General features: G+C 51.8%; 1 protein-coding gene across 1 annotated transcript; it reads left to right on the forward strand.

Annotated features, from left to right (window-relative positions):
* Window positions 9,918-21,785, forward strand: GRHPR (glyoxylate and hydroxypyruvate reductase). The gene is made up of 9 exons (XM_021066121.1): window positions 9,918-10,074; window positions 12,003-12,133; window positions 12,510-12,582; window positions 15,164-15,280; window positions 16,296-16,384; window positions 17,796-17,900; window positions 18,603-18,738; window positions 19,983-20,113; window positions 21,452-21,785. The coding sequence occupies exons 1-9, from the start codon at window positions 9,992-9,994 to the stop codon at window positions 21,571-21,573; spliced, it is 987 nt and encodes a 328-aa protein (XP_020921780.1). The 5' UTR covers window positions 9,918-9,991; the 3' UTR covers window positions 21,574-21,785.

Below are 21,808 nucleotides of genomic sequence, written 5' to 3' on the forward strand. Positions count from 1 at the left end.
GCAAGACTGTAACACGTGTAACACAACCGTGGCAAACAAAGCAACAAAGTCCCTTCTCTCAAGGAGCTTATGTTCTAGTGGCAGGAGGTGAGTGAGAGAGAAGAAACAAACAAACAAAAAAAAACAAACAACAAAAAAAAAGGAAATAGGAGTTCCCATCATGGGGCAGTGGTTAACGATTCCGACTAGGAACCATGTGGTTGTGGGTTCCATCCCTGGCCTCGCTCAGTGGGTTAAGGGTCTGGCGTTGCCATGAGCTGTGGTGTAGGTCGCAAACGCAGCTCGGATCCCGCGTGGCTGTGGCTGTGGTGTAGGCAGGTGGCTACAGCTCCGATTGGACCCCTAGCCTGGGAACCTCCATATGCTGCAGGAGCAGCCCTAGAAAAGGCAAAAAGACCAAAAAAAAAAAAAAAAAATATATATATATATATATATATATGGAAATAAAGCAAGAAAAACAGCAGCATTGGTGATCAAAGCATAATCACTTAGGATCTCAGCGTGGCTGAGCTGGAATATTCTCTAGCCCCTTGCTAGTCATGGTGTGTTCTGTGGACCAGCAGCATCAGTGTCACTTGGGAGCTTACAAGATGTACAAGTTCTTGGTCTGCCCAAGGCTACTGAATCAGAATCTACCTCTTAACAAGATCTCCAGGTAATTCGTGTGCACATTAAAGTGAGAAACTCTGCTTCAGCCCAAGGTCTGAGGTTGACCCACAGTCATAGGCTAGATCTGACCACATATTTTTGTATGATACCCATGCAAGAATGCGTCTTGCTCAAAAAAGGAAATCTAAGAATGTTATGACACATGAAAATTACATGTACCTCAAACCCGTGTCCATACATAAAGCTGTATTAAAGTGTGGCCACACCCATTTGCTTATGTATGGTCTGTGGCTGCTTTTGGGTATAATGGCAGAGCTGAGTAGTACAACAGTGACCATATGGCCCACAAAGCCTAAAATATTACCCTTTGCAGAAAAAGGTTGCTGATCCCTTTTGCTGAATGAAAAATTAGGGCCTAGAGAGGGGCAGTTTCTTTTCCTTTTTTTTCTTTTTGTCTTTTTAGGGCCACACCTGCGGCATATGGACATTCCCAGGCTAGGGATCGAATGGAAGCTACAGCTGCCAGCCTACGCCATAGTCCCAGCCACGTGGAATCCGAGCTGCACCTGCAACCTACACCACAGCTCATGGCAACGCTGGATCCCTAACCCAGTGAGCAAGGTCAGGGATCGAACCCGCAACCTCATGGATATTAGTTGGGTTCGTTTATCACTGAGCCACGGGAGCTCCGAGGGGCAGTTTCTTGTCAAGCCCTCATAGGAGCCTTGCTTCTATTTCCGTATCCTACTCAAGGTCCTACTTGCACAGCCTCTGGTTTGGGCAGTTGAATTGTCTTTGCCTTTTCTTTGTCTGGAGTGAGAGCCTCATTGCAAAAGTTTCATGACTAAGATTTATGATGTAATCAAGACATTTCAATGAAATTCCTTTTTTTTTTTTTTTGTCTTTTTGCCTTTTCAAGGGCCGCTCCTGCGGCATATGGAGGTTCCCAGGCTAGGGGTCCAATCAGAGCTGTAGCCACTGGCCTATGCCACAGCCACAGCAACACGGGGATCCGAACCACATCTGTGACCTACACCACAGCTCATGGCAACACCGGATCCTTAACCCACTGAGCAAGGCCAGGGACCGAACCCGCAACCTCATGGTTCCTAGTCGGATTTGTTAACCACTGCACCTCGACGACAGAAACTCCAAAATTTCCATTTCAAAGGAAGCTAGTTTGGAGCCCAGAGTGAGATGTGGGTACCCACAGAAACTGCATTCCTTTTACTAGAATGTGCATGATTGATACTGAGCCTTTTCCTGAGAAGAGAGTGGACTCTGGGCTCCTGGAGATGGGAGAGGGCTTCAGGGAGGTCAGAGCACGGTGACCTCTAACCCACCCACAGAGTGAGGGGGTCCTGACCCTGTCGGATGCTCTGAGGCTTTGGGCCATTGAGACCTATCTCAAGTCACCAAGGACTTCCCTGCTGTGTTTCCATGAGGAGTTTAGGCATCTTGATGCTGGCAGGGGTATGGGCACCAAGAGGGGACAGCAGAGAGGACAGTGGTCAAAGACTGGCTTCTGGCTGGGGACGCAGCTCGGAGCGGGTCTCCCCCCTCATACCCATCCATGAGTCCTACCATCCTCGTGCTTGAGGACAAAGCTTAGCCTGCACCAGTGCCTCCCTGCACGTGCCAGCTCCCCAGTAAACAGAACAGGTGTAGGCCATGCTTCCTACCTCAGGACCTTTGCTCCTGCCGTAGCCAGCCAATGACAGCAGTGCCCCCTCCTCTGTCTCCCGAATGCCTCTCCAAATCCTCCCCATAATTCAAGGCCCAGCTCAAAGTCTGCTCCTAAAAGAATCCTTCTCTAGCTTCTACCAGGTAGAAGGTGCAGCACCTTGAACCTTGAACCTGTCTCAAGCTCAGGAACACCATCTATCTTTTCTCACCTGCTGGATGGGGAACTGAGGCGATAAGAGCACACTCCACTGTCCATCATACCTAGTAGCTTATTAACTGTGAGACCTTGGGCGAGTTTCTCAACCTTTCTGAGTCTCAATCTCTTCCTCTGCAAAGTGGGAATCATAAGAACACCCCCCATAGAGGGTTGCTTGGGAAAAGTAAATGAGCTAATACCGATACAGGACAGCTATGGACACACAGCTGGCACTCAGTAAATGTTAGCTCTCATAGCAGGTTGACATAATATTACTAATCATTTGCTGAATCAACAGCCAGGTGGCATGTGGTGCTGAGTCAGAGATTCGACTCGCTGTGATGGACACCTGCACTGCGCCAGTACTGAGCGCATTACTCTTAGGCATGCTGCCTCTTGCTGTCCTTTGCTAGGGCCTACGAGGCAGCCACACTCTCCCTGCCTCCCTGCCTGCAGCTGCCCCCTGGCTGTTTCATCTCCCGGGGTCTCTGGCCTGAGTGACTCTATGTCTCTGTGGGTGTGGGGAGGGGCTAGGTTTCAAGGTCAGCCCTGGGATGCTGCAGTGGGACCCCAGCCCAGGGGACCAAGGCTGGACTCTAACCAGGGCGGAGGGCAATAGTGGAGGAGAGAGTGGGGCAGGCCCCCAGGTCAGCTGTTCAGGGCTCAGGAGGATTACTGGGTTGGCTCAGGCCATTAAGCGTCCAGAGTCCAGACGGAAGTCAGGATGGGCACAAGTCTCAGAGACCAGGCAGAACATCAGAACAGAGGTCTGAGCGCCCAGCAGAGCCCTCAGCCAGGCCGACTTAATCCAAGACCCCTGAGCTCTCCATGCCCCCCTGACCGAGGGCAGGAGGGGCGAGGGCCTAGAGCAGGGAAGGGGACTGCAGGGGACAAAGGGCCACAGCTGTGGGAAGTGAAGCCAGTGGGGACAGGAGTCCGGCAGTGCCTGCCATGGACATGGCTGGGGCCCATTTTCTGCCACTGGCCAAAGGGTAAAAATGAGAGTCCCTCCCATCTGTCAGCATTTCTTGCGCATCCTGAGGCCCTGGCCCTGGGCTCGGTACATACCAACCACCATGATATAGAAGGACTGTCCCCATTCTGTGATTTGGAAACCAAGGGTCAGTAAGAAGTGCTTTTGCCTGATGCTGCCTGGCCAGTTTGTGGCAGATCTTCTGAGCCAGCCCTGTTCTCACAGACCCCCGGAAATGACCCAAGCCGCAAGTACCTCACTTTCTGCTTTCAAAAAGGCCCTGGGTGTGTCCTCACCTACAATCGTTTACTAGGCCACATAACAAATGACTGCAAACCTAGTGGCTTCCAGCTCCTTTCCTATCTCACAAAGGATCCATCACATACAAGAGATAAAAAGCGCAACAGATAGAACAGGAGAGCGATCTTAGAAATAGACCCTAGGGAGTTCCCTTCGTGGCTCAGCAGTAGTGAACGGCTAGGATCCATGAGGATGCAGGTTCAATCGCTGGTCTCACTCAGTGGGTTAAGGATCCAGTGTTGCCATGAGCTGTAGGGCAGGTCGTGGATGCAGCTCAGATGCAATGTGGCTGTGGTGTAGGCCAGCAGATGTAGCTTCGATTTGCCCCCTAGTCTAGGAACGTCCATATGCTGTGGTTTTGGCCCTAAAAGAAAAAAAAAAAAAAAAAAAAGAAAGAAAGAAAGAAAAGAGAAAAAAAAAAATAGACCCTAAAAGACCCACATTGTGTATATGATAGAAAAAGATATGTTTTTTTAATTTTCATTTTCTGAGATATGTTATTTTATAAAAAGGTATTGAACAACTTGAGAGCTATTTGAAAAAAATGGACCAAAATTTTACTAAAAACTTAAATCAAAGTTTATCACACCTAGAAAGCATGAGATATATAAAAAAAGGAGGGGGGGAGGAGTTCCTGTTGTGGCTCAGCCGTTAAGGACCTAACTGGTATTCATGAGGATACAGGTTCGATCCCTGGCCTTGCTCAACAGGTTAAGGATCCAGCATTGCCATGACCTTTGTGGTGTAGGTTACAGACGTGATTCAGTTCTGGTGTTGCTGTGGCTGTGGTGTAGGCTAATGGCTACAGCTCAGATTCAACCCCTAGGCTGGGAACCTCCATATGCTGCAGGTGTGGCCCTAAAAATGGGGGGGGGCAGGAAAAAAACTAAACCCAAAAAGGCTTTTTACATGAAAAGGCAGTTTTAATTTTTTTTTTTTTTTTGTCTTTTTAGGCCCACACCTTTGGCAAATGGAGATTCCCAGGCTAGGGGTCGAATCGGAGCTACAGCTGCCGGCCTACACCACAGCCACAGCCACCAACACGGGATCCGAGCCTCATCTGCAACCTACACCACCGCTCAGGGCAATGCCGGATCCTTAACTCACTGAGTGAGGCCAGGGATTGAACCTGCGTCCTCATGAATGTTGTGAGATTCGTTTCCCCTGAGCCACAATGGGAACTGATGAAAAGGCAGGTTTAAATCATGGCCCCTAAATTCTTCCATACTCTTCTCATCAAGAGGTGGAGTCTGTCCCTTCCTGCAGTCTGGGATCAGGAACTGTGTGACCAGTAGAAAAAGGCAGAAGTGATGCAGCACTCTTTCTAGGCTCAGGCCTGAAGAGACCGAATGGCTCAGGCTCCAGGCTCTGAGGAAGCCCAGGCCACAGGCAGGGGTCCTGTGCAGATGTTCAGGCCAGCAGCCCAGCAGGGGGCCCCGTGGACAGCCAGCCTCAGACAACCAGACACAGGAGGTGAGGAAGCCTTCATCTGCCTTCGACTACACAGCATGAGGAAACCTGAGTGAAACACTCTTGCTGAGCCCAGCCAACTTCCAGAAACGTCAGAGAGAATAATGGAAAGCGTGCTGTTTCTTTAAGCCACTGTATTTTAGGATAATGCGTTATGCAGCAATAGATACAGTATGATGATCCACTCTGTGTGACAGAACCTAGAAGCCATAAGAATAAAAAATGTCTGCATTAAAAATAATTAACAGGAGTTCCCGTCGTGGCGCAGTGGTTAACGAATCTGACTAGGAACCATGAGGTTTCGGCTTCGATCCCTGGCCTTACTATGTGGGTTAACGATCCAGCGTTGCCGTGAGCTGTGGTGTAGGTCACCGACGCGGCTCGGATCCTGCATTGCTGTGGCTCTGGCGTAGGCCGGTGGCTACAGCTCCGATTAGACCCCTAGCCTGGGAACCTCCATATGCCACGAGAGCGGCCCACGAAATAGCAGGAAAAAAAAAAAAAGACAAAAAAAAATAATAATAATTAACAAAATCATACAGCCAACTGGGGGACAGACCGTATTTGCAACTCATATTACAGACAAAGGGCTAATTTCCTTATTGTACAGATTGTACCTACAAATCACCAAGACAAAGATGCCCAGCTCATCTGAATAGGCAAAGGATATCCATAGAAAGTTTATAGAAAAGGGAATGGCTCTTAAATGTGTGAAAAGCACTCAACTTGGCTCAAAAGAGAACTGTAAATTAAAATTACAAAAAGATACTTTTTTAAAAATCATATACGGGAGAAAAAGATACTTTCATACATGACTGATAGTATAAATTGAGCAACTTCTCTGAAAAGCATTTTATCAGTATCTATCAACATTTATGGTCTTTTTTTTTTTTGTCTTTTTTGTCTTTTTGTTGTTGTTGTTGCTATTTCTTGGGCCGCTCCCGCGGCATTTGGAGGTTCCCAGGCTAGGGGTTGAATCGGAGCTGTAGCCACCAGCCTACGCCAGAGCCACAGCAACGCGGGATCCGAGCCGCGTCTGCAACCTACACCACAGCTCACCGCAACGCCGGATCGTTAACCCACTGAGCAAGGGCAGGGACCGAACCTGCAACCTCATGGTTCCTAGTCGGATTCGTTAACCACTGCGCCACGACGGGAACTCCTGGTCATTTATTTTTGACCCAGCCATCCTGCTTCTAGGAATTTATGTTACAGGTGTATTTACCCACATGCAAAATGACATTTATGACATGTCTCTGTTGTGGTGTTGTATTTATAAAGATGGGAAACTTCCTAAATGTCCATTAGTAGGGGACTGTACATTATTTGTGGCTCAATCCTGCAGTGAAATACTCTGCATCCATAAAAAGAATAAGGTACCTCTCCGTGTACGGATGTGAAAGGATCTATAGGATATACTGTTCAGTGAAAAAAACGGGGTGATGTAGAGTGTATATGCTACCATTTGTGTGAACATTATATGCATATTATCAAATATCCTAAGCATCTCTGGAAAGATGTGACTGCCTGTTAAGTTGAGGATCTGAGCCATGGGGGACAGGGTGGGAGAGGCAGTTTTCACCTTATACCCTCGTGGGCCTTTGGGAATTTGTATCTTGGGCGTTTATTATCTGTTTCAAAACTAAAGAAAAACACTCATTTAAAAATAGCACTTGGGGAGTTCCCATTGTGGCTCCGTGGTTAACAAACCCGACTAGTAGCATGAGGACATGGGTTCGATCCCTGGCCTCACTCAGTGGGTTAAGGATCTGGCTAAGGTGCCGTGAGCTGTGGTGTAGGTCACGGATGTGGCTTGGATGCCGTGTTGCTGTGGCTGTGGTGTAGGCCAGCAGCTGCAGCTCTGATTCAACCCCTAGCCTGGGAACTTCCATAGGCCACGGGTGTGGCCCTAAAAAAAGGCAAAAGACAAAAGACAAAAAAATAATAAATACAAATAGTACTTGAAGGAGTTCCCTTGTGGCACAGTGAGTTAAGGATCTGGCACTGTCACTGCAGTAGTTTGGGTCACTGTGGCATGGGTTTCATCCCTGGCCTGGGAACTTCATATGCTATGGGTGTGACCAAAAAATAGTACTTGAATAACCAGTTAACTATTTGGAAAAACATTAAGGAGAACCCCACCTCAAACCATATACACAAAATGTCCCACATGGATTTAAGATTTCAATACAAAAGTGAATTTATATATAATTCCTACGAAAACATTTTTTCTTACCTTCATTTTGAATTTTTGCATGTTCCATATTTCCACCCCCCTGCGGGAGCTGTGGCCCTGAGTCTCTGTCAGTCACCCTGGTGTCTCCCTGGCTGCCATTGCTTGGAACTACTAAGAGCTCTATAAATCCTAGCTGCTTATTCATTTGTTTTACCCAGTGAAGCCCTGGTAAGGCTCCCGATCTCTCTCCACTTGGGATCCTTCCTCCCCAGCTCTTTACCGCTTCATCTGATCCCCCATAGGGGCGCTCAGCTGGCTCCATGGCCACCACCCAGCAGGGCACTTTGCCTCAGGATGGGGAGGAGGGGGCCCATTGACGTGTCATGTCCCCTCCTGCTCCTGGCGGACAGGCTTGCCCAGTGTCCTGGCCTGTCCTGGTGTGGGGGAGGAGCTGGGGCAAAGTGTCACCACTGATTAACAGAGGATGGAGCCATAGGGCTGTGCTGTCCCCAGAAGCTCTGCTCTGGGGACAGAAAAACACCTTGTTGTGTCAATGTTTGAGGTATTTCAGAAACTGTCCCTGGGGTGGCCTAGTAGGGCAGAGAGCTGTGGGTAAGACATTTATTAATGCTTTACTCACAGGAGGGAGATGGCAGGGTGGAGCCCTGGCCAGGGATCCAGGTAGCCCAAGAGGCCACTTCTGGCCCCTCCAGCGACTTGCTGTATGGCCCCAAGCTGGAGATGTCACCTCTCTATGCCTGTCTCTCTTTTCTATCTGGGCCTCGAGGGAGCAGAATGGATTCAGATAAAAGCCACAGAGAAGAGACCACCCGCTAGGGCTTTTTCTTCTAGGTGCTCCCAAGCCTTGGAGCAAGTACCTGAACAGCCTCTGGCAGAGATGGAGCCAGCACAGCTGAGGGAGGCCTGGGGCCCTCCCACGTGTCCTGATCTTGCTTCAGCATCTGCATCTCTGACCAACTGCTATCCCCAGGTGTGGGTTTTCCTTGAATGTGTTACTATTTTTTTTTTTTTTGAGTGTGTTACTATTTATCAAACACCCATGACCTGTGTTACCTTGTGTGGTTAGGCCATTCAAGATAGCTGTTCTCTCTCTCATTTTTTTTCTTTTTTTCTTTTTCTTTTTAGCGCTGCACCTGTGGCATATGGAGGTTCCCAGGCTAGGTGTCCAATCAGAGCTACAGCTGCCAGCCTACACCACAGCCACGGCAACACAGGATCTGAGCCGTGTCTGCAACCTACCCCACAGCTCACAGCAACGCCGGATCCTTAACCCACTGAGTGAGGCCAGGGATTGAACCCGCAACCTCATGTTTCCTGGTCGGATTTGTTTATGCTGCACCACAACTGGAACTCCAGGGTGGCTGTTCTCTTGCTCTCTGTGTGGCCCCTGCTCAACCAGTTCCTGCTTCACTTACATGACTATCCAATCCTCTTAATTATAGGGCTTAATTAGCCCCTGGTAACTGATGAGCCCACCTGATGTCAGGCCCCCTGTAAATGGTTGCCTCCTTCTCCCTTAAGCAGCAAAAATTGCTGCCATGTCCTGCCTGCTGTCTGCTTGATGGGGCGTTGCTCCAGATCCCCTGTCTAATAAACCATTGATGTCTCTGTCTCTAGGCTCTTTCTTTGGTTTCAGGGCTGGACAACTACAAGGCTTGCAGGCCCGTGGGGTGCAGCCCAGCACACCTGCTGTTGTAAGCACTACACATTGTCATCCTCTCAACAAGCCAAGTGTTAGGTACCTACTATTATCCCCATTTTATGATGAGGAAGCTGAGGCATGCACAAATTTAACCACTTGTCCTTAGTGGGTGGCAGGGCTCAGTGCTTGCTGAATACCTAACATGACCCAGGACCCATGCAAACGTTGCTTGCACAACTGCTAGCTTCTTGTAGGGAACTGCACCAAGTGTTAAAGAGGTCTTTCGGGGATTCAGATGGCCCTGGGCCAGGCTCCTGTGTGTGCACAGTAGGCCGAACTCAGAGCCTAGTCTGCGTGTCCAAAGACCCCTGCCTAGAACAGTGTGACCATGGTGGAACAGAGAAGATGGTCAAGGCACTGACGCCCTGGGAATGGGGGTGGTCCCTGACTGCCTCCCCCTCAGGTGGCAGACTCTGACAGCTGTAGGCACCTTTACGGCATCCACACACGTTCACACAAGACTCTCCCCCGGATGCCCCTTTGCCGATACCAACCCCCAATCCATGGCCCGCAAGTCCTAAACCTCTGGGGCAGTGGGTACTCAGAGGTAGGTCCTGGAGCCAAGGGCCTGAGCCTGGGACGAGCCCCAGAACCAGTCTAGGTTTCAGGAAGTCTTGATCACACACACACACACACACACACACACACACACACACAAGGCGCACACTCGGAACCCTGTTTACCCCACACTTAGACACATTGCCACGTCCACTCCCAGTCTGCAGCACAACAATCCCACACGCCCCCACGTGCCCCCGCCCGCTCCAGGCCCGGCCCCGCCCCCCCGAGGCCCCGCCCCCTCCCGCCCCGCTTCCGGTCCGCGGGATCTGGGCCCAGAATCCGGCGGCTCCTGGGTGCATGAGGCGAGTGAGACTCATGAAGGTGTTTGTCACGCGCAGGATCCCCCCGGAGGGCAGCGCTACGCTCGCCCGCGCCGCAGAGTAAGAGGCTGGCGTCCCTGCCCCGCACCGCGCGCCGAGTCCTCTCCTGCCGGGCGCGCGGCCTGCGGGTGGTGGGAAGGGGCTGCGGAGCCCAGGGGAACTGTTCTGGGACCCGGGGCACTGCTCTGGGACTTTGGGCGCTCGGCACGCGGGGTGACTCAGCGTCTCCCGCGCCTCCCGAGGCCCGGGTTATTTTTGGTGGGGTGGACTGGACGGTCCTTGAGGTCAGAGAGCACCCGGGACCCTGCACTTGGGCCGTGGCCAGACTTTGCAACCTGTGCCCAGCTGGAACAGGTTGGAGTTTGGGGAAGCTTTACCTAGGCCTTTGCAGTGACTCTGAGACCTGCAGTTCCCCTGGCGCTTGCAGTGGGGGTGGGGGACAGGGTTGGATCCCTTCCCAGTCGTGGGCCTGGGGAGAGGAAGGTCCAGGCTGTTTGTTAATCCTTTACTCTCCGAGCTCATTTGGCCCTATCAGGGACCTTGGCAGTCCCTGGCCTGGTACCTTTGAACGGCTGTCAGGGGGCCTGTGGTGGTATGTTTTACATTGAGCCAGGCATGGGAGCCTCACTGGGTGCTTCAGGTACGTAAACTCTTAATCCTTCAACACTGTGAAGTCAGTGCTGTAATGCTCATCTTACAGATGTGAAAACTGGAAGAGATGAAGCACCTTGTCCAGAGTCACACAGCTCTGTACGAGGCACAGCTGGGATTTGAACGCAGCTTTTTCTTGTTGCTTTTTAGGGCCGCACCTTTGGCATATGGAGGTTCCCAGGCTAGAGGTTGAATCAGAGCTACAGCTGCTGGCCCACACCACTGCCACGGGAACGCCGGATCCGAGCCATGTCTGTGACCTACACCACAGCTCACAGCAATGCCGGATCCCTGACCCACTGAGCGAGGCCAGGGATCGAACCTGCATCCTCATGGATACTAGTCGGATTCATTTCCACTGTGCCACGAAGGAGACTCCTGAACTCAGCTCTTTCTACATTAGAAAGGTTTGCCCTGCCTGTGTCAAGCAGGGAGAAGGTGGAACCTAGCCTCAGAAACCAGCGCTAGGGGAAAATGAGATTTGTTTACTTCATTCAATACAATAAAACCTTTGCTGTGGATTTGCCATGTGCCAAGCATTGAGGAGGATGAGGAGAGGGCAAGAATAACAATGGCGCTAAGGGCAGCGATACCGCTGTGCCACTGTGGAAAAAGAGGGTGAAAGGAGGCCTGTGTCTGGGGCTTAGGCATGGAGGTGCTGCAGCAGGGCTTTCTGGGAAGTGCCAGTGGCTTTGTCTTGCACATAGAGATGCTTCATATGTGTTGGCTGCAGTGAATTAAATGTCAAGGGCCAGGAGGCTGGGCAGCACTGCCGGGAAATATGCCCAGTGCCCACCAGCCACCATGGAAGCTCTCCCTGAAACTCCGCTGTATTGAATTGCTTTGATCTTATCCAAGTACAAAGTCCAAGTTTCATGAACTCATAGGACAGGACATTCGACTGGACAGGGAATCCAAGCCCCATATGATGCAGTTACACCCCCCACCACCACCGCCACTGGTCTTCCCAACAACAGGCTGCCCAAGGCCTGGGTGCTCACTATCTGTGAGCCTCCCATGGGGATGGAGAAAGCTCTTCCTTGCGTTGCGTCGAGCTGAGAGCTGTCTCTATGACTGTCTTTTCAATCTAGGCCCTTGTCAGCAAGCTGTGCCCTGTGACCGCTCGTCACCCTTCAGCCACCCTCTCAGGACAGTTCTGAGGCTTCCCTGACTTTGACTCCCCTCACCCCGCCCCAGGCAGCTTGAGGCCAGAGCTAGCAGGAGGCAGTGTTTCCTTGCCACTCTGAGAAGGGTCTGCAAACATGGCCGGGGCGCTTTGGGGGCCTGAGGGCACTTGGGGCTTCCCCACTTCTGAGTGGGCTTTCCTTTGCCTTTAGCTGTGAGGTGGAGCAGTGGGATTCCGATGAGCCCATCCCCAGTGAGGACCTGGAACGGGGCGTGGCCGGGGCGCATGGCCTGCTCTGCCTCCTCTCTGACCGCATAGACAAGAAGCTCCTGGACACTGCAGGTGTGTGCGCCGGGCAGGCCTGGGGAGGATTCCAAGGATGTCTTGGCCTTGTCAGGCACATCAGCCTGCTGCTGCTGGGTCCCAAGCAGGTCTTCTGTGACCACTCCGAGCTCTGAGGTTGTTCACTGCAGTCCTGGGCCCATGCCTGCAGTTCGCCTGGCATACACATTGCCCCCCTCTTCTGGCTGTGAGTCCCTGGAGGGAAGCCTTAGGAGGGCAAAGCCCATGGTGTAGACCTGGGCCCCTGTCCAGCTCTGCACAGCCTTGCTTTATGACTTCGGGCAGGGCCCTGCCTTTTCTGGATCTGTCTGTAGCATGCGGGAGGGCTTTGAATCCCTTGAGGCAAGATATAACCAATGCCTTTTCTGCACAACAGGAGCCAATCTCAAAGTCATCAGCACAATGTCTGTGGGTGTCGACCACTTGGCTTTGGATGAAATCAAGAAGCGGTAAATGCAGTTGGGGCTCTGGAAGGAGGCCTGGGGTGAGGGGTAACTACCAGAGTGGGAGAAAGAGGAGCTGAGTATTTGTTTTTACTTCATATCCCTCGACCATTTAGTGAAAATGTGTGGTGGCTGATGATAAAATCTGCCCATGTGTGGGTAGGTCAGTTAAGATGAGTCTGAGTGGTCAGAAAAAGTGGGTAGCACTGTGCAGGTAGAAGCCTTTCATGTTCACATTCTCTTTTTTTGAGGCCCACCACAACCCCTTCAAATAGAAAAGGTATTATTATTTCCCTCTTTATATGAGGAAATTCAGAAAGGTTAAGTCTTTGGACTTTGGTCTCTGATCTTCCATCTTTTTTTTTTTTTTTTTTTTTCCTTCCTTCCCACCTTTTTTAAAGGCCACACCCATGGTCCCACGGTTCCCAGGCCAGGGATTGAATCTGAGCTGCAGCTGCAACCTATGCCGAATTCTTTAACCTACTGTGCCTGGCCAGGGATCAAACCTGCTCCTCTGCAGCAACCCGAGCCACTGCATTCAGATTCTTTTTTTTTTCTTTTTAAGCTCAATGAATTTTATTATATTTATAGTTGTGCAACCATCATCACAACCCAGTTTTACAACATTTCCATCCAAAACCCTCAGTGCATCCCCCCACTGTCCCAAACCTGTCTCCTTTGGTAACCATAAGTTTTTCGAAGTCTGTGAGTCCGTTTCTATTCTGCAAAGAAGTTCATTGTATCTGTTTTTTAGATTCTACATATAAGTGATAGCCTGTGACATTTGTGCCTCACTGCGTAACTTAACATGATAATTTCTAGGTCCATCCATGTTGCTGCAAATGCCATTATTTCATTCCTTTTTATGGCTGCATAATATTCCATTGTGTATATATACCACATCTTCTTTACCCATTCCTCTGCTGATGGACATTTAGGTTGCTTCCATGTGTTGGCTATTGTATATAGTGCTGCAATGAACACTGGAGTACATGTGTATCTTTTCAAGGCATGGTTTTCTCTGGATAGATGCCTAGGAGTGGGATTGTTGGATCAAATGGTAATTCTTTTTTTAGTTTTTTGAGGAATCTTCATACTGTTTTCCATAGTGGTTGCACCAATGTACATTCCCACCAGCGGTGTAAAAGGGTTCCCTTTTCTCCATACCCTCTCCAGCATTTATTATTTGTAGACTTTTTGGTGATGGCCATCCTGGCAGGTGTAAGGTAGTACCTCATAGCAGTTTTGATTTGCATTTCTCTAATTATGAGTGATGTTGAACATCTTTTCATGTGTTTTTCGGCCATCTGTCTATCTTCCTTGGAGAACTGTCTGTTTAGATCTTCTGCCCATTTCATCATGGGGTCGTTTGTTTTTTTCTTTTTCATGATTTTTATTTTTTTCCATTCTAGCTGGTTTACACTGTTCTGTCAGTTTTCTACTGTACAGCAAGGTGACCCAGACACACATACATGTATACATTCTTTTTTCTCTCATTTTCATGCTCCATCATAAGTGACTAGATATAGTTCCCAGTGCTACACAGCAGGATCTCATTGCTTATCCATTCCAAAGGCAATAGTCTGCATCTAGGGTTTTTTGTTTTTTTGGTATTGAGCTTCAGGAGGTGTTTATGTATTTTAGAGGTTGATCCCTTGTCAGTCACTTCATTTGCAAATATTTTTCTCCCATTCTGTGGATTGTCTTTTCGTTTTGTTTTGCAGTGCAAAAACTTTTAAGTTTAATTAGGTCCTATTTGTTTCTTTTTGTTTTTAGTCATTACTCCAGGAGGTGGATCTGAAAAGATATTACTGTGGTTTATGGCAGAGTGTTCGGCTGTGTTTTCCTCTAAGAGTTTTACAGTATCTGACCTTGTATTTAGGTCTTTAACCATTTTGAGTTTATTTTTGTGTATGGGGTTTGCGAGTGTTCTAATTTCATTCTTTTACATGTGGCTGTCCAATTTTCCCAGCACTGCTTATTGAAGGAGCTGTCTTTTCTCCACTGTGTATTCTTACCTCCTTTGTCATTGATAAGTTGACTGTAGGTGTGTGAGTTTAGTTCTGGGCCTTGTATCCTGTTCCACTGATCTTTGCAGTCAAATTCTTTTTTTTTTTTTTGTCTTTTTGCCATTTTTTGGGCTGCTCCCGCGGCATATGGAGGTTCCCAGGCTAGGGGTCGAATCGGAGCTGTAGCCACCAGCCTACGCCAGAGCCACAGCAACGCAGGATCCGAGCTGCATCTGCAACCTACACCACAGCTCACGGCAACGCCGGATCCTTAACCCACTGAGCAAGGCCAGGTATCGAACCCGCAACCTCACAGTTCCTAGTCGGATTCGTTAACCACTGAGCCACGACGGGAACTCCTGCAGTCAAATTCTTAACCCATTATACCACAGCGGGAACTCGTCTGATCCTCCACCTTAAACCCTTCCTCAAATGGGAGATAATCAAAATGGGAATGAGAGCTGGCCATTCTCTGAGCTTCACGACAGGCAGGTGCAAGCTGCATCACAGAAATGTCCCAGCTAGAACTTGGTAAAGGTGCTTGAGGCCGGTGTTACCACCAGATCTTTGATTCGTAGTGGGATCCGTGTGGGCTACACCCCGGACGTCCTGACAGACACCACGGCCGAACTTGCCGTCTCCCTGCTGCTCACCACCTGTCGCCGATTGCCCGAGGCCATCGAGGAGGTGAAGAAGTGAGTGGACACCTGGCAGGGAAGTCAGCGCTGCTCAGCAGCTGTACCTGAGCAGCCAGTGTCACCCTGGTCCAGACGTGACCGTGTGCCCGGGTGTGCGCCAACTAGCCAAGGGGGACAGACTCAGCCAGAATACTCAAGCGCATGGCAGAGCTGGGAGAGGGCATGGAGCGAGGCTCATCATGGGGGAGGCTTCTCGAAGGAGCCAGTGGGCATCATCTGGAGAGCTTAGAGGGAGCTGTCACCCTCCCTCACTCGTCACGTGGAAATCCCCAAGGCTCGGAAACCGAAGGTGTTGGATTTGGCTGCAGATACACTGACCTGTTTGGTACAGGTGCCACCCCAGACTCTGCCAAAGGTGTTCCGTAGACTATAGCACAGGCGCCTGACCACCTTTCTCAAATCTGAAAATTTAAAAAATCTGGCCTGAAGGTTTCAGATGAGAGATTTGGGTCTGCATGTCTGGAGCTGGGGAAGGTGTTTAGGCGCAGGGACTGGCTTGGGTGAAGGCCAGGAGGCATGCACATGCAGGCCCTCAGAGAATCTGGACCAGGAGGCAGGGCTTCAAGGTGGGGATGGGGCCGGTTAGACACAACGCTGAATGTCCCTCCTGCTCGGGAGTTGGCATCTTCATTGGAGGTGACTCAAGACAGGCTCTGTTCCCCTGTCCCCCCAGGGCAACAGGGCTGGGCTGTGGCTTCCCCGGAGCGCTAAGAATCCTGGTTTTGGAATCCCACACCCTGGGTTGGCAGCCTGCTGCTCCCAGCTCTGCCCTGGCTGTTTGACCTCAGGGCACCCTTTCTGGTCTCAGTTCCCCATCTGCAAAATGGGAGGAGAACCTAAAAGACCCCTTCCGGCCCTCAGGTTCTGTGCCCCAGTGGCTTTAAAAGAGTCCTTCCTGCTGCTTGTCCACCATGCCAAGTGGTTGTAGGTGTGACTCATGCTCCTCTCAGTCCTTGACTGAAGGTTGGGGCCTGTCCCAGGGCCTCTCACCCGCCCTTCTCTCTCCCTGTAGCGGTGGCTGGACATCGTGGAAGCCCCTGTGGATGTGCGGCTACGGCCTCACGGAGAGCACCGTCGGCATCGTTGGCCTGGGGCGCATAGGTGAGGCTCCCATCTACCCATTTGGCGTCCGGCTCTCATGTTTGTTTGTTTTTTGTCTTTTTGCCTTTTCTTGGGCCGCTCCCGCGGCATATGGAGGTTCCCAGGCTAGGGGTCGAATTGGAGCTGTAGCCCCCGGCCTACGCCAGAGCCACAGCAACGCGGGATCTGAGCCACATCTGTGACCTACACCACAGCTCACAGCAACGCTGGATCGTTAACCCACTGAGCAAGGGCAGGGATCGAACCTGCAACCTCATGGTTCCTAGTTGGATTCATTAACCACTGTGCCACGACAGGAACTCCTGCCTCTCATGTCTTGGTGTGAGTCTCTGGCACCCGGTGTCTGGGACGCTGATAGCCCCTTTGGAGAGGGTTGCCGTACCTGCGTGCAGTAGGGACATCGCTAATGAGAAGACACGGCTTCATAAAACACAGGCCACAATGAGATGAGGCGTTCTTTAAGAACTCACTCAGGGATAGAAGCAAGTTTAAGAGCCAGGGTTCTTTATGATTCTAGCTGCATACAGAACAGATGAAAGTGATGATGGCTGCAGGGTCGGGACCTGTAGGAGGGGTTTACTGTGGGAGAGCCCATGCTGCCCCACGCCTGGGCTCTGGAGGGCGTTTGGCTCGCAAAGCCTTAATTCAGGAAGTGGAAGGTCCAGTGGACAGAGCTTACCTACGATTCTCAGGTGGGACAGAGCTCTTTTGCTTCCAGTGGGCCCCGGCGCTAGAGAGGTCTGACATTAAGGCCAGTGGTTCTCTGGCATCCTGCCCCGTGCGGAGGTCAGGGTGAGGACAAGAAGTGTGGTGATCTGTCTGGATAATGCGCAGCCCTGCCTCTCCCACCAGAAAGCTGCTTGGAGGAAGCCAGCAGCTCTGGGGTGTGTTCTGTGAAAATCCAGCTGCCCAGGCCTGTCTCAGCAACAGCATGTGTGGAAAGGGGTTAGAGCGGGGGCAAGCTGGCACTTTGGCAGTGCCACCCAAAAGGCAAATGGGGACCGCAGCTGCGTGAAGAGAAGCAGCAGGTCCAGAAGGAGGAGGCAACTGTGGTGGTGAGGCCGCTCCTGGGATGCCAGGTCCAGTGCTCAGGGAAGGTCAGCCTGGGGCCCTCAGGATGGCCAGAACCAGGTCAGGACAGCCACAGCCAGTCCCAGCCTCAGAGGAGCTGTGGTGCTGCCTCCAGACCCCTGACGGGCTGTCAAATGGGCCCCTGAGGGCAATGTGGGCTGACGGGGACCAGTTAAAGGTGGTCTCCCACTGTGGCCAGACCAGTTAACGCTGGAAAGGACCTGGACAGCCCCTCCCCCAACCGCTTCCCACAGGGGTACCCTCTCCCTGGAGCTGCTGGGTGCTGCCCCTGCTCTCTAGGAGTTGGGAACAAGCAGTGACCCTGAGTCCTTGCCTCCAGGCCAGGCCATTGCTCGGCGTCTGAAACCATTCGGTGTCCGGAGATTTCTATACACAGGGAGCCAGCCCAGGCCTCAGGAAGCAGCGGAATTCCAGGCAGAGTTTGGTGAGTAAAACTTGGATTTCCGCAGGAGCTCCCCCGTGCACGGTTAGATGGTTCTCCGTGTTTTAGGCAGAATGCAGGAGCTCCACGGGGCCTGCGGTGTCCCTTGGGTGTTTGCTGACCTACCTGCTCCCACACGCAGAGGCCCACTTGGGGAGTGCAGGGACTCATCCAGCCCACACAGTGGGTTCCCTCCATGCCAGACTCCAGGTCTCCTGTTCTTCAAAGTCCCTCGTCACCACTGTCCATAGTGTGGCGGTGACACATGTAGGAATTGCAGGGAACTTTCACACTTTCCTTAATAAACTGGTGAGTGCCTATCCCCAGCGCTACGTGCAGGTGGATCCAGCCCCCTGGCAGGTGAGCGGAGGGCAGGCTGGATTTCAGCTGGCTCCACCCCCCTTGGCACCTTGGGCCAGAATGGCCCGCATCCCACTGTGTGACCTTGAATAAGCTCTTGCCCCTCTCGGGCCTCCGTTTCCCCACCTTTAGACCAGGGGGCTGGCTGAGTGATGTCACACACCAGGATCCCATTCGTGGCCGTCGACTTTGCACAGTTATCAGAGTTGTCCAGGTAGAGTCGAGGCCTTCAGGAAGCATCTTGGGAGTTCCCATTATGGGAAGAGGGAGGAAGGGTCAGGTTTCCCACCCCCTTGCTGTCCCTGACCTGGGACACAGCACCTGATGGAGCCCTGCCCTCCCCAGTGCCCGTCCTCCAGCTGGCCGCCGAGTCTGATTTCATCATTGTGGCCTGCTCCTTAACACCTGCAACCAGAGGGCTCTGCAGCAAGGACTTCTACCAGCGGATGAAGAAAACGGCTGTGTTTATCAACATCAGCAGGTATCCTGGGTCACCGGGGGAGCCTGCAGAGGGCTGTCCCTGCTGTTGTGCTTTGAGCTTTTCCTTCCCCGTGGGCTGCCAACGAGGCCCAGGCTGGCTTACCGCTCGTCATAAGCCAGCCAGCCAACACAGGCCCCAGAGCAGGTCTCAGGGGCTCAGAGCAGGGCTTGGCTGGGCTGGTCTTAGCAGTACCCCAGCCTTGCTCAGGGAGTGAAGGCAGGATGGCAGCATGTATGGGGTAACTTGTTCCTCTCACCACAAAGGGTTGGACTTAATGTCATCTTTACAGCCCTTTGAAGGCCGGCCTTCATGGTGCTGAGCCTAGGTCTGTGTGAGTCGGTGACCGCCTGAACCCTTGTGCTCCTGGGAAGACAGACTCAAAACCCAGGTTGTCTTGAGTCCTCAAAAATGTCCCTAGGGTACCTTTAGGCCACTGAGCAAGTTACAGGGGTAGACCTTCCTTTTCTCCCACTCCAACCCCTTCCTAGCTGGTGCCCTTTGAACCTGTTTAAGTTTAGAGGCAGAGATGGGCAATGGGAAGGGATTGGATGAGGGCACTCCAAGGGCTCATCCAGCCCCGAGGTGCCTGTAATCACTAGCATTTAGCTGCAGAGGAGGTGCCCCCCGGGGTGGAAGGAACACAGGGCTCACCCTGACGCTGAGTGTCATCACTTCCATCTCATACCCAATACTGCAGGGCCCCGCGTTTTTATTGCACAAGTATTGTTTAGTGCACAGTATGAAATCCAGTACATCAGTTAACTCTGCTCCAATGGTTCAGTCCTGGGAAGGATGGCTGCTCACTTGGATGGCTGTCGCTGGGTGTACCCTTGGGTCTCTGCCAACAGTGTGCTGTGTGCTTGTCAGCAGGTGGTCTGGGGCCCAACCCAAATGCAGGCTCTGGTTCCACTTGCAATCGTGTGAATAGGTAAGCTTCGATCCTGGCAGCACTCCTGGGAGTTAGTATTCTCCCTCTCTTACAGAGGACCCTGAGGCACAGAGAAGCTGAGACCCTTGCCCAAGATCACACAGCTCGAAAGTGGCAGGGCTAGGGTTAGGGTTAGGGTTCTCTGTGTCACTGTACAGACGAACTGTAAATAATTGTCTACTATAAGACTTACTGCTTTGAAAGTCAGTGCCAGGTGCCAGGTTGATGGGAAAACTCATTCTATGGGTGGTTCTGCCCTAATGACAGCTTGGGTGGAGGAAATTTCAGGGCACCCATGTCACACTGTCATTCCCAGGGGAGAAGTGGTAAACCAGGACGACCTGTACCAGGCCCTGACCAGCGGGCAGATTGCAGCTGCTGGACTGGATGTGACGACCCCGGAACCACTGCCTACAAACCACCCTCTCCTGACCCTGAAGAACTGTGGTAAGAACCACGCTTTGCTGGCCACACTTCACCGGGCGGCAGGTTCCTTCCTGCAGTGGCTAGGGACGCTGGATTGCAGTTCTCCCAATGCTCAGGCTGAGTGTTGTGCCCTTCAGAGACACAAAGGTTGATGCTTCTGGCATCGCTCCCTCTGTAACCTTAGCGCAGTGGCTCTCCCGCTTTTATGGAGAGACTGATCAAAAACACGGGGTGCCTTCTGCCTCAGCAGGTCCTGGGTGAGGCCCGAAAAAGTGCTGCCCACGCACCCCCTCGCTGCCACTGCTCAGCCCGGGAGCGCAGTGGGAACCTCTTTCTTAGTGTTCCCCTGTAGCCTCCCCAGGCTCTGTGCCGAGTTAACACTTCTTTATACTACGTACTCTCTGTTCAGGCGGCTGGTGTGAACTGTCTCCAGGCTAATGTATAACTGAATGGAAGGGCCTTGGGTTGTCTGGGCCAGTCTCCATCCTTTATTTACATTCCAGAATGGAAACCCAGAGAGAAGGTTCGCAGCTGCCTTCCCCGCAGTGAATGCCCCCATTGTTGCAGCCTTGGAAACTCTGCTGTCCCCGGCCCCGAGCCCACTGCCCACAGCTGGGGAATCCGCCCCATCCCCCAAGGCTGGGAACTCAGCTCGGCGCCCTGGGCACTGCTTTCTTTCTTTTCTTTCTTTTTTTTTTTCTATTTCTTGGGCCGCTCCCACGGCATATGGAGGTTCCCAGGCTAGGGGTTGAATCGGAGCCGTAGTCACCGGCCTACGCCAGAGCCACAGCAACGCGGGATCCGAGCCACGTCTGCAACCTACACCACAGCTCACGGCAACGCCGAATCCTTAACCCACTGAGCAAGGCCAGGGATCGAATCTGCAACCTCATGGTTCCTAGTCGGATTCGTTAACCACTGCGCCATGACGGGAACTCCATCGGCACTGCTTTTGAAAGGCACTCTCTGGGGACGAGTGATCTCACTCGTTCTGAGTGGGGCCAGAGGGAGCGGTGCTGTCCAGCCTTTCCTCGTGTTATTTCCTTAGATCAGAAGCCCAGCGCGTCACTTCAAGGGGCCCGTGGTGTGCAGTAAATTGGCACCTAGTTTCACTACCTGAAATATGACCCCTCCCAGCCCTGACATGCTTGTGCTCAGGACACCTAACGCATGTCACCCTTGCTGGCTTTCAGCGGCTCCTGGGGAGTGGATCGCTTAGTGACAAGAGGGAAGGCAAATCTAGGAATGATGAGGCAGATTCTCTTGATTCTTCTTACTGGCAAATCCTAGCCATGAAAAAGGGCCCTGAGTTAAGGCTCTTAAGCCACCCTTCTCATCTCCCTCTCCTCTCCTTTCCAGTGATCCTGCCCCACATCGGCAGTGCCACCTACAGGACCCGCAACACCATGTCCGTGTTGGCAGCTAACAACTTGCTGGCTGGCCTGAGAGGGGAGCCGATGCCCAGTGAACTCAAGCTGTAGTCACTGAAGGCCAGCAGGCAAACGGCCCCGGGATTCTATCAGATGCACCCGGGCTCGACTGGACCCACAGGATGGGCACAAAAGCAAGAAGTCTAATCTCTACTGATTCTGCAGAGGGAAGACTGGTGCCGACAGATGTGCTTGCCACTGCTGTGCTGGAAACATCTGAGCCCAAAGTGTGTAATTCTATTAAATAATTCTCTGAGAGACCATCTGGGTGTATAACTGGGAAAAG

This window comes from Sus scrofa, chromosome 1, assembly GCF_000003025.6.
Source record: "Sus scrofa isolate TJ Tabasco breed Duroc chromosome 1, Sscrofa11.1, whole genome shotgun sequence".
Lineage (NCBI taxonomy): Eukaryota > Metazoa > Chordata > Mammalia > Artiodactyla > Suidae > Sus > Sus scrofa.

What these genes read in the sequence shown, in the direction of transcription:
- GRHPR (XM_021066121.1), top strand. Translation starts at nt 9,992, where the DNA reads ATGAGGCGAGTGAGACTCATGAAGGTGTTTGTCACGCGCAGGATCCCC. An exon ending in GTGTTTATCAACATCAGCAG is followed by an intron (nt 18,739 to 19,982) that starts GTATCCTGGGTC and finishes TGTCATTCCCAG; the next exon opens with GGGAGAAGTGGTAAACCAGG. An exon ending in CCTGACCCTGAAGAACTGTG is followed by an intron (nt 20,114 to 21,451) that starts GTAAGAACCACG and finishes TCTCCTTTCCAG; the next exon opens with TGATCCTGCCCCACATCGGC.